We start from the raw sequence: 13,063 nt of genomic DNA on the forward strand, positions 1-13,063 counted from the left end.
TCTAAAGAAGAGGTAAAACTTATTTCTTCCTTCTCTCAATACTATTTTAACCAGATGTGGAAACACTGAAAAAAGTGTTGAAGCAGTATAAATTTGACAAGGCCTGAGATTGGTCCATAGTACTGATGAAAGATCAGAGGAAAATAATGCAATAATGTTCATATTAATATTAATGTTCAGCATAAAAGAGCTGCCTGTTACTACAGTAACTTTGTTTCTGCAGGGAGCACTTTCACAGCAAAGATATCTGTTGAGATTTGCATTAAACTACCAATTTTTTCCAGTTTTTGTGCTTTTTAGGTGCTGTTGATCCTAGTATAGCATATGATTGGGTACAGTATTATTTGATTAAACTGTTGTATGAATTAGCTAGGGATGTGTAGACAGGGCCAGACTGAGGTATGTACTTTTTCTATGCCTATGCCTAAGATGACTTTGGATACAGTCCTGATCATATATCACATCACAGCAAACGTTTAGCAAAATTATGTTGATAGAAGCATTTTACCAGAATACATTTTCTGGCTGACAGAGTTGGAGGCTTCTGAGAAAAAAAAATATTTAAAAATGGTTCCTCAGTAAGGAAGTTAAAATACACTGAGAATGAAAAGAAATTCCTTGTATTATTGCAATGTATGGATGGCTGATGATGTCTCTTTAAGTAAATTCTGTACATCCTATTGGGATCAATTCAAACAGTCCGGTTACATCCTTCAAACAGTACTTGTCCTCTGTGCTTCAAGGAATACTCCCACACCAATCTCAAAGCCATATTCACTGCCCACACTGCCCTCAAGCTTGGAGGATGAACTCCTGCTTGCCCAAGGTATCTTCATACACTGCCCTTGCTAAGACAAACTGCCTGCCTGGGTATGGCAGGCACTGAGATACTGAGTGCACCTCAAATCTAACTTACCTAGAGACAGGTTTTGCAGATGCCAAGCAAAACCCAATAAACCAGCTGAGCCGTGCTGTTTGGTAGAAGCTGAGAGATATGAGGGTCTGCAGACAGCAAAGCAGGCCTGATGTGAAATGCATTTCTGCTGTGGCATCTCACTCTTCCTACCTATTTGGCATGACAATTTTGACACATCTAGATGTCTTGCTGTGTCAATTAAAAGGGGAATGATAGCTAGTGATTGAAATGGGGTACACTGTAAGTTGCCAGCAAAAGCAGTTTCTCTGTGATTGTTCTAGCTGTTCAATTCACCAGGGTTTTTTTGTATAATAGTTAATAAAGGGAAGTTTGTCTGCCTGGACAGAGTGTGTTGCAATAAGCTATTTTAGCAGTGCACAGTTTCATAACAAAGTTTCATTTAGACATAAAAGAGGAACCAAGTTCAGTGTGTAGCAGTTCAGTCAGTTATAAAAACCCCTCATCTCCTAAGGGACTGTCTTTCTATACTTCTGTGCTGTAGAGGATTAGAAATAAAACACATGTCATCTTAGAAGTGTATTTAAAAAGGAAATAAAAACAGAACATTGCATTTTGGGTAGGACAGGCTCACGGGAAACTTCAAACTGTTTAGAAGACAAATTTTCTGTATCTGGTCAGCTGCTGTACCTTTGGAGGTAAGAACTAAAATATACTATGCATTATATAAATATATGAAAGTGTCGCTCTTGCTTATCAAAGCGGCTCAGTTCTGTTTGTGTGGGATCACAGCCGGTAGCTGGTAAAATGAAGATGTACTTTTTCTTGTTTAAATGTATGTGCATGTTTGCAGTGTCGGCCACTGTCCACATGCGGTTTTTGCTGCCTTAAGAAGTGATGAGACCGTTTTAAAAGGGACATCTTCACAAACCCTGACTGGCCACAATTGCAATGCAACTTCAAAATGCAAAAAACCTTGTTCTCTGATATTTCTGAAGTTTTCCATAAAACCATGCTAAAAATATATTTCAGGATACTTTTAAAGGGAGTCATAACAGATGTGTTGCTTTTATCATAATTATAGTATTTTTATTGATGTTTTTTGTGCACGTTAGTATACTGTCTAAATAATGTCTTCAAACTGGAGTACTCTATTTGTTAATTGGAAATAAAAATAGGGACCATAATAGATAAACTTGGGCAACATGTTAAAAAAAATCATAGAAAAAAGCTGAGACTTCTCTGAAAACAAGATGATGTTAAAAAGTATAAACAAAGAAACTATCACTGTATTTTCCTGATTCACAGCAAATTTCCTGCTTCACTGCAAATTCACAGCTTGACATGGGTGTACACACACACACAACATGCACCCTCCCCCTTCTCTTTTACACTCTACAGCAGATGTGACTACTGTTTCAATGCTCATTAGTGCACCATTTCCCTTGCTCCTCCTGGGAAACCCCCTTCAGCCTTTTCTGTCTTTCTTGCTTTACCATTTATTGTCATCACTTCTAGAAAGTGTATTCTATAAGAGTTCACATGAATTTATTTCCCCTGTACTTCAACTGCTTAGACAGAAAATATTGCAATCATATAGTTCAGTCATGACAACAGCTAACAACTCATTAAAATAAACAGAGAAATCTGAAACATGAAATAATTTCTACCCTAGAAAGACATAAAAGCACAGTGTAAAAATATCATGGAGTCAAGTCATCCTTATGAATGTGCAGCTTGATCCTTTCCTGCCTTACATTTCATATTTTTGCTTACAGCTGCGGCAATGAGATGTAAAATGCTATCAAATCAAATTAATGGTGTCCTAAACCAATTTTGTATGGGTATAGATGATTAAGGAAAGTATGGAAGATTATGAACCAGGCTTGCTCTGTATGAAGTTTCAAGGAACTTGAGCTGAAAAAATAGACTTGAAATATAAATATAGCAAAGCTATATCTACCCACATAGAGTTTTCATTATTTGTCCCGCCAAACTCCACTTAAAGATACAACAGCACTCAATCATATAGTAAGAATGTATTTTTTTCTAAATGAAAGAAACTGGATGCTTCTGAAGCTCACTGCCATCCATTTAGCATGATTAAAAATGGGTAGGCACTTGTATAACAAAAACATTCAGCAGTACAGTGGACATATAAAGTGTAATGTGTTCCTGGGAAGATGTCTCTCCTCACTTGCTTCATTCAGCTCCTGCAAGGAGATTTCCTCATACTCTTGGAATACAGGATTATTATACTCTCAAACCTACTCCACTTGTGCCTCCCAAGACAGCTCATATTCCCCTATGGAGGAGGTACTCCTAGCTTTCCTGCATCTCTTGGACTGTTGAGATGTGCATATGAGCAGGGCTGATGTTTTCTTTCATGGGAAGACCAAAAGGTCAGAGTGAAAAGAGCTGTGAGGAAAGGACAAGAGGGGTTTGGCTCATGACTGCTGGTGAAGGAGCTTCATGGTGCAGTCCTACAGGTCGAGATCTTCCAAAGCAGCAGTGGCAGCAGGGAGAGGAAGTTGCGTTTGCAGTAGGTGTCTTTCAGATGCTTGTGCAAAAGCACCTCTTAGCTATTCCTCTTCTGCCATGGGCAAAGTGGACCAACTGCTAGCTCAAATATCAGCCACTGTTATCATAGAATCATAGGGACACAGAACAACCCAGGCTGGAAGGGACCTCGAAAGATCATCTTGTCCAACTTTATATGAGAAAGGGAGCCTAGATGAGATTATCTAGCACCCCGTCCAATCATCTTAATAACCTACAGTGATGTGGATTCCACCACGTCCCTGGAGAGGTTGTTCCAGTGAATGATTGTTCTCACTGTAAAATTTTTTTTTTCTTAGATTGAGGTGAAATCTCCACCAACACAACTTGTACCCATTGCCCCTTGTCTTCTCCACATGGCTCCCTGTGAAGAGAGAGCCTCTCTCCTCTTTGTAGCTGCCCTTTAAGTACTGGAATACTGTGATGAGGTCCCCCTGCAGCTGTCTTTTCTCCAGGGAGAATAATCCTAACTCCTTCATTTGTTTCTCATAGGGCAGGTTCTCCATCCCTTTAATCATCTTCGTGGCCCACCATTGCACTCTTCCCAGTCTGTCCACATCTTTCTTGAATTGTGAGGTCCAGGTGTGGCCTGACAAGTGTGAGTAGAGTGGGATGATCACACCTCTATCTCTGCTAGTAGTGCCCCTGTGGATGCAGTCCAGGATCCAGTTTGCCTTCATTATTGCAGCAGCGCACTGCTGAGCCATGTTCAGCTTGTTGCCCACCTGGACCCCTAGGTCCCTTTCAGCAAGGCTGCTCCCCAGCCACACAGATCCTAGCTTGTACTGGACTCTTTGGTTATGTCGTCCCAGGTGCAGGACCTTGCACTTGTCTTTGTTAAACTTCATATTGTTATTGCTAGCCCACTCTTCCAGCCTGCCCAGGTCTTTCTGTAAGATGGCTGTCCTTTCTGATGCGTCCACCTCACCATACAGTTTAGTGTCACTAACGTTACCTTTACCCAAGCGAGCCAAGGGCACTGGAGATAGTCCTTAATCAAATGGGGTTCAGATACCAAAGATCTGTGGGTTTCAGGCATTAAGGAGAGGCTATACTCATCCATACGCACAGCTCATTGTATTACCTTCTTCACTCTCCCCATTTCCCTGTGCTGGCTGCACTGGGGCTTCCTGGGAGCTGTTTCACACCAGCCCCAGTGGAAGGTGAGGTATGGGTCCTGCAGCATATGCAGGCTCACTCTCCAGCCTAACCTGCTTGCCAGGTGAACTCCTGCATGCATGTCCTGCAATCTGGGGTGGATCCCAAACCTCACTGAATGGATCTGTCTGTATCTCCACAGCCTGGAAAAGCATCTATTTAAATGGGGGAAAAAGTACAGAAGGATCCACAGGATCTGCGTTCCCTCAAGGCAGGGAAACATCATCACCTGTGGTCCCATCTAGTAAGTCAGCTAGAATTTAAGGTGTAACCTGTGACAAAATGTCAACTCCAGCCACCAGCAGCACAAATTTAGTGCCATTCAGATCCTTGCTCAGGGACCTGAAAGCCAGACATATTCAAAACAAGCTTGTCTCTTCTACGAGTTCCCATCCCTTCCTTCTGCAATGCAAAAGAATGTCCCTTTCTCCATTGAGCTGTGATCCCAGCTGGCACCATGTTCTTTCTGTTCTCCCTAGCAACTTTTCATTTTGCTCAGGTTTTTGTATAGGACACAATTTATCATATCTCTTTGTGTAAACTTCTTGGGCTTTCCTTAAGTGTTTTGCTTATCCTGAGCCAAGAACTGGTGTTCTGTTTGCCTGCTCCCAGGCTGTAATCTGAGGTCTTTATGCAAACATTGGCTCCATCTCCAAACATTGTAAGGCAGCAAATTTTGCCTTAAGCACTCACAAAATACTGGCAATACCACTGGATTCTCCATGTGGCTTTGAACGTTCATCCTGCCTTTAGGCTTTTCTTCTGTTGAAGAACAGAACAAAATCCCTAGGTCAGACATATGAGTTTTTGATATCATCTGACAGTAATAAAGACTATGCCAGATATAAAAGATGGAAATGTAAATATAAACTGGAGACCTCTGTCTCCAGTAGCTCTAGATAGAATGTGGTCAGCTCTCATTGCCGGTTCAATAGCCATACAAGGAAAAATCTCTTTGTTCACCTCACATGCAAAATGCATCAGATCAGAATTGTAAAAGGGATTGTTTTTCCTTGTACAATGGAAGTTATGCAGTTATTTTCAGGAAGAGGGAAGTGAAATCTGAATTTAAGGAGCATGAAACCCAAAAGATTGAAAAACATTAGATATAATCCCTGTGCTCTTGGAATCCTGGTTTATTCGTGCGTGTGTGGCATGGAAGGGGGAAGAAAACAGGCACAAGAAACTAGAATTAATGAAAACTGTCATCCTTATCAGAAGTAAAATGGAAGAATTAAAGGTGATTCAACTGTGTGACCAGCCATTGGTAGCAATGGAATAACAGCTTATCAGGGGTATACATTAAGTACTAGGACCAGAGGTATAGGCACCTCTCTTTTGATTCAAGCTCTCAGCACTGCCTATCAGAACTGCAATCAGATTTCCTTGCAGAGCTGGGAATAGTCAGATTAGTGTGACAGCCCTTGCCAACTTCGGAGGGTAAGCTTGTAACCCATTCAGCAAAACACACAACTCCTGAGCATGACGGGAGCCTAATATTTTTGAGTTTGCCAGTTCTTTTTCTTTTTTCCATTCCTGTCTCAGTGTGCTCTAAAACTCTTAAAATAAGTATCACAGAACGCAGTGCAAAGAAATGAAACCGTTGGTTTCATTTCCCTAATGTATCACTTTATGACAGAAGCGACATACATCTGGGTAGTAGGAAAGACAGAAGCGTCACATGCTACCTTTACAGACAATGGTTGAGCAGTGAACAGGCCATATGTTATATTTCCACTTATTTCTCAGAATCTACATTAAAAATAAGCATAGGAATAAGCAAAGAACAATTCCAGATCAATGTCAGCTGAAGTCAGTGGTGACTTTGCAATAAAGCCATCTGGGCCATGGATGACTGGGGGAAGGGAAGAGCCTTTGCACTGCAAAAAGTGCAAATTGAAGCAGAAGAGGGGGGGTGGGGGGTGGCACGGTGGGGGATGAGTTGATAACCTGAGCAGCTCTAGCATTTGGATAAGATCTCTGTGGTGGCACCTTAATCACAGCTAAAACCTAAAGGAAGACAACAGCAGAGTATGAGGAATGCCAAGCCCCAAACGTGATTTTTTCCCCCTCTTGTGTAAATAGGTTGCTTTTCATTAAATATTACCTGCCTCACACAACTGGCAGCAGCAGAGAGAGGATCCAGGGTCACCAAAGCAAAGTTTGGACACACTTACTTTCCACAAATACTTTCTTCTGAAGAAAGTTTATTTTCCCTCCAATCTTCATACTGTGAAAGTGACTTCTCTGTGCCCCAAGGAAAGCTTTTTCTCATGCTGTCTCCTTCCTGACATTTGTGTAATGTCTATATCCATGCTTAGGCAGGATTTAGACAACATTTATTACTAGTGCAGCATTTTGCACTAGCAACTGTGACACGTGAAATACTTTGCGAAGAAATGAGACTCCTTTCACTCTTCAAAAAGATAAGTCAAGCAGTTGGCAGCAGCATGGGGTAGTGCAGCGCATGCCAGAGATGCCACCTCCCCATTCACAGTTTGTGGGAAGATGTTCCCGTTCTGGTGCTCCTTCACAGTGGGTGTTTTGAAATAGACAGGCAAACTGTCAAATAACTGGGACACAGTTCTTCTGTCTTCAGAGACAATATTTGATAAGGACTAAAATGATATAATTGGATTAAATAGTAAGTGAAGAAATGTACCCACTATTAAAACAAAAGCAAATTATTTGTTCCTCTATCATACAAGATATTTTGTACTATAGAAAGAAAACCCCAGTTTTTATTTAAATTATTTTTATGCAAGATTTACCTTCTTTTCGCTGGTCTACACAATTGCTTTAGAACATCTTTCCCATTGATCATCTCCTTGACACCTATTAAGAAAAAAAGATACAGAGGTGGACTTAAGAACAATTATGTGGTAGTGGGGCTGCTAAAGCTTGTGTAGAACATTTACTGATGTGCAGATGCATGTGTGTCCTTCTGAGTGAGTCCTGTCTTTCATTACTAACGTGTCTACTCAGCTTTTGAGACTGAGTTGCCTGCTCAGAGATTGGAGATAGTTAGTTGCTGCTGGAACCTCATTGTGCCTTCTTAGAAATGCAATGGAAACTGATTTCAGAGCTGGTGGTACTCACAACTAATCCAACAGTGAAGGAGCTGGACTACCTCTGAAATGTGCACTTTCCTATGTGTTGCACTGAAATGCAGCTCTTCAAAAGTACACTGCAGATTTCTGAATCTAAGGTAGTCATATAGTAACTGGAGAGTGATAAGCAAATCTAGGGCACAATTAATCTCATTTTTATTTAGGTGTCTAAAACAGGTCAGATGAATCATGCCTCCAAAAAGCCTTGCTTTTTTCCACTGACATTTTCATGTCTAAATGTTAGAGAATTAATTCCATCCTCCTTGGCATGCAGAAGTGCAAAGTGCTAATTTAGTGGTCTGAGATTTATTAATGAAAAAGGAACCACACCTACAGTCATTGATTAGCTGGGAACAGAAACTGTCAATATGAATCTCAAATCAACGTAGTTCAGAGGCAGCTGACAAACCACACACAGCAAGAGTTGGTTCAAAGCATATGAGAAAAAGGGGGAAACCCCCTGGCTTCTTACTGAAGTCAAGGGCAAAAATGTACATATTTAAGTGCAAGCTATTACGGCAACTATTACCACAGCAAACCACTTCTTGTTCCTCTTTTCCCAACTCACTTGTTGTTGGATGTATCAGACATGCCATTTATTATGTTATAGAGAATATACTTTGATGCAATTGAGTTAACACCACAACAGGGAGACTAGCTGATCACTTCACTCATTGACTCAAGTCCTCTAGAAAGACAGAGACACTCTTGTTCGTGTCCAAACTGGAGACCTCTCTCCAGAGCTAGTAACAGACTTACAAATGTAAGCACCACTCAATGACTTTGTAATGAACTAATAGTTTCTTCTTGTCATTTTTCTGCCCGCTGGTGGTTCCTTTCCTTTAGTGAAGGATGCTGTCGGAAGGTTACCTTCAGGGAATTGTCTACCTCTGTGAAGACCTGAACCCTGAGCTCTACAGCAAGAGTCTGGCTGAGGAAGTGGTGTATGAAATGAGGTCCATTAATTATTCTTCCACAGATGAAGCACAAGGAAAAAGCCTCCTTCAGAGATGCAGATCTGCTGGCAAGTGCATTTCCTCAGGCCGCTCTAGAGGTAGCAAGCACAGCAGAAGGCAGAAGGATAATCTCTTACAGCCTACACAGCACCCTGCGCCTGCAGGGCAGCCGTCGCCAACTATGCATGTCTGTGAGGGGCTGACAAAAAAAGACACCTACTTGGTTCCATCTTCCTGCAAAAGCATTTGCAAGAACTACAATGATTTGCACATAGCTGGGGACTACGTTGTGCCAATTAGCTCAGTCACGACAGATTTTACCTGTGACAGCGGCATAGGCCCCTTCTTGGAGTCCTCGGAGATTCCTCCCCCCATGGAGTCCGTGAGGGTGCCCCCCTCTAGTGACACTAGCCGCAAGCCACTCCAAGGCTACTCCTCATGCTGGCGGCTGGCAAGCTTAGTGCCCCACCAGCAGCCCCTCTCTGACTCGGCCCTGAATGACTACCTTGAACAGAAGCTGGTGGAGCTGTACAAGCAGTACATCATGGATAGCACAGCAAACAGAGCATCCCCTACTCAGATCCTGGCCTCGGAGCTTATAATGACTAATGTAGATCAAATCAGCATGCAGATATCAAAGGAAAGGAATATGGAGACCACCAAAGCCAAAGACATTGTCATTAGCCGGTTCTTACAAATAGCCAGTGAAAAAATATCCTCAGAAATTAGCACACCTAGTCTGTGTATTTCCCAATATAGCCACACTAATGCATAATATTGGAATGTCTGCCCTTAGAAAGTTTTATGTTCTGTGAAGTAAATTTTTAGTTTCTTACGACATTTTTCTGCTTCATAAAAATGTGTTTACCATTGCCATCTAAATTAAACCTTCCAGTACATATTAAATAGGTAAAAATATTTGTACTGTACAGCCCCTATTGTTGACCAGATGATTTTTTTATTTTATTTTTTATTTTAAGTTTTTCCCTAAAGGGTTATTTTAGTGAGCCTCAGACATTAAAACAATTTTGTAGAAAAGTGATTAAGGCCAAGGGACACTCTTCCAGGTGCTCACATGTTCGCTTTCTTCCCCATGTGCTTGACATATAATTTCAACTTTCCTCTGTCTAGAGTCTGCCACCCCTACCCTGAGGGCTGTGTGAAGTGAAAGCTTACACCCACACAAGCACAAGCACAGCGATGGCAAAGCCACAGAAATACAGAATTTAGGATGTCTAGTTCATCTCCCTGCCTCAAATGGCTTTACTTATGACATCCCTCACAGAGGTGTTTATAATTCATTCTTAAAAATCATTAAGGGACAGATACTCTACAGTTTCTTCTATACTAACCCAAATGTTTAATTTATATCTTCCCGTTCAAAAGTTACCATCCCTTTCTGTGAGGCACAAACTCTGTTTCCAAACAGACTTCATCAGTGGGAGCGTGCATATATACCAGTTTGTTTTGCACTGAGCTGAACTATCACAGTGGACAGTGGTGACCTGTGATCACAAACAGATGCCACCTTTGCCAGCTACTTACAGAGCTACAGCTGTGGAATGGTTGTGTAGGGACAGTGATGGTAATAAAGAGGGAAAAGGAAAAACAACTCAACTTTGTTAAGAGAACTGCACACTGAAAAATAAGGGTTAGTCCAAAGCCCATTTGATTAATGCGAACGGTTCCTTTGAACACAGAAGAAAGCTGAAACGGACCACTAAGCAGCATGGCTAATCGCTTCTGTTGTTAGGACAAGGTCATTTGAACCTCATGTATTTCTAACGGAAGGTCCTTTATTGTAAAATTTTACTAAGTCTTAAAATGAGAAGAAAAAGAAAATAAAAAAAAAGAGCTGCCTTGTGGCAAGGATGGCTACCTATCTTGAGTCTGTAAAACGTATAACATATAGTCAATGCAAATCCACCACTGTTTGAGTTTAAGTATCAGTATAATATAAATACTAATTTATAATAAATATTCATTAAAATGTCTTCATGTTATTGATTTCACAGTGTCATTTTGATTCTGCTTTGGGTTGTTTTTTTTTTTAAGGTATGCCGTCATGTATATTTAAAAAACAAACGTGAAGTTGTACGCATCAGTTTATTCTATTGATGCTGTTTTTCCAGAGATTACTGGGATAGCTCATAGTGCTTATGCAATGAAGGGGTATCCAAAAACCAGTTGCCATAAGAACCCTTGATGTGTGAATCCAGAAACTACATCTGTTGCTATAGCAGCCTACCCAAATACTATTAATCAGCAACTCAAGATAGATAATTTCTGGCATATAATATTTCTAGACTGTGATCAAATGCAATTTACAAATAGATAAAAATGCTATTTTTAAGAGAAAATAACATTCATGGTAACACATAAGCACAGACGTGCTCTGCATGCAAAATCCATTACCAACAGATCTAGCTCTTGAAACTCTCTCAGAATAAAAGGATACACTAGAATCTATGAAAATAACTTGCAGAGGACAGCAAACCAAGCAAATACAGTAACCTTTATGTCCTACAGATACAGATTCAGCCTTTTCAGAGCACAGGGTTCATGCCTACTGACATTCATGTTGCTGTATTTTAGTAGCAAGAGATGTAGTAGAAAGCAACTTGCAGAACTGAATGAATAAATCAATACCATTGCTGAAAGATCTGGCACCTTCAGCAGAGAACATAATTGATTCTTACACTCAACTCTACCCACTCCACAGGCCACGTCCTGTGCAAACAAAACTGCATTTTTCTCAGAATCCAGATCTTGCTTTTTCCACCCAGCTGGCAGGGCTGTGACGGAGACCTGCAGGCAGCACCCACTCACCGCAGCCCTTCCTTCCCAGAACCGACAGAGGAAAGAGCAAGGGCAGCTGGGGAGCAGGGGCTGAACATCTGCCCAACCCCACGTGAGAACACCCTCCCCTTTACGGGGCTCGCTCCACTGCTGCTGTGCCAGGGGCTCAGCACCCAGAGGACAGCGCTGTTACAGCAATGCACTACAGAGTAGTGGAAAAGACAGACAAATCTTAGGGGTACAAAAAGATGGCTTGTGCACACTGAAGGCACGTTTGGTACTTACATTTGATTAATCAATCAACTACAAATCATTCCGTTCTCATGCAGCTTTCTTCCAAGCAAATCACTTGCTATAGTCATGCCTATTTTCAAGTAAAGGTCTTATTTTGTGTCATCAGACCAACAGTTATGAATTTCATGAAAAGGTCATAATCATTGCCGAAGTTGATTTATTCCAGAAAGACAGCATCAACTGGTTCTTACCCACATAGGATTATTTTCTTTTCTTTGCCTAAATATAAATCCCCATTTTGAGTCCTGTAGCATACCTGCTTCTCACACAAATTGCATCCCATTATCCGAAGCAGTATGAAGTAGCTTTTAGATTTAAGGCAGTTCCAACATAAACAAACAACTATTTCTTACTTTCCACTGTGCTCAGCTGAAAGTGCATTTATATCTCTGTCCTTCCTCCATTTAAAACTAATCTTCCTCTGCACAGGTGCCTCCCTAGGTGTGGGCTGTTTCCTGCTAAAAGCACTTGGATAGCAATTAGGCTGCTATTACCATGAGTCAGGTTGTTATCTAAAGCGATTATCATCTTCTCTCTCCTTCTCCCTCCCTCCCTCCCTCCCCTCCTCTTCTGCCTCAGGGTCAAACGTTTAAAGAGAGAGATCCCATTTTTTTAGTAGCTCTGTTAAATAACTGATTTTTAGCCACGGGCGCATCGTTTCTTGCCATGAGCTTATCAAAATGCTGATGGAGTCCCTATGGCTGGGGAGTGCATGTCGGAGAGGAGAGTTTCAATTCTGCTCTCACTATACTTGGTAATAATATGGGTGTTTTAATATGTTTAAGATCACTTCAGAAGGCAAGGAAAATTGTAATGAATATTTCAGTAACTGTTTGGTTGATATTTTGTCCAACTATCAAGAAACTGATCTCAGAAGGATAATTTATAACCACTTTCAGCATACTCTAGCAGCTTCCTTAGGCATTTTTACAGAACATAATGCTGATAACATGATTATAGCAGGTAAGAGTTTTATTGTTTAGGTGTAGTGTGACTGTGCCCCCAAGAGTCCAAGCCCATCACTGTGGCAGAAGAACATGACCTGTGTGCCTCCAGGTGGGCTGGGTGTGCAGTGTTAAGAGAAAAAAAATCCTTGGTGGGGGAGAAAAGGGAGGGAAAAAGATGTCAGATTTGTTGCAGCCTGCAGGTCCTGCATTTGGGTTTAAGCCCTTTGCTGGCTCTGATTGCTTGTCCCTACCAAGAAGCAGCTGGGGGAAGGAAAAGAGATATAAAGTGCAGGCTGGGTCTTGTGCTGAATGTGAAAGTGAGCATTTCATGCTCTGATCGCTGCCTTCAGATGAAGGCAAAAATCC

General features: G+C 41.3%; 1 protein-coding gene across 1 annotated transcript; it reads left to right on the top strand.

Annotated features, from left to right (window-relative positions):
* Positions 1–1,367: 1,367 nt before the first annotated feature.
* TASL (TLR adaptor interacting with endolysosomal SLC15A4) lies at positions 1,368–10,664 on the top strand. Its single transcript, XM_027812300.2, has 2 exons — positions 1,368–1,572; positions 8,548–10,664. The coding sequence occupies exon 2, from the start codon at positions 8,554–8,556 to the stop codon at positions 9,430–9,432; it is 879 nt and encodes a 292-aa protein (XP_027668101.1). The 5' UTR covers positions 1,368–1,572; positions 8,548–8,553; the 3' UTR covers positions 9,433–10,664.
* The last annotated feature ends 2,399 nt before the right edge of the window (positions 10,665–13,063 follow it).

The sequence above is a fragment of the Falco cherrug genome, chromosome 2, assembly GCF_023634085.1.
Source record: "Falco cherrug isolate bFalChe1 chromosome 2, bFalChe1.pri, whole genome shotgun sequence".
Classification (NCBI taxonomy): domain Eukaryota; kingdom Metazoa; phylum Chordata; class Aves; order Falconiformes; family Falconidae; genus Falco; species Falco cherrug.

Bases quoted from the DNA above. Each gene is read 5' to 3' on its own strand.
- TASL (XM_027812300.2), top strand. From the start codon at position 8,554: ATGCTGTCGGAAGGTTACCTTCAGGGAATTGTCTACCTCTGTGAAGAC.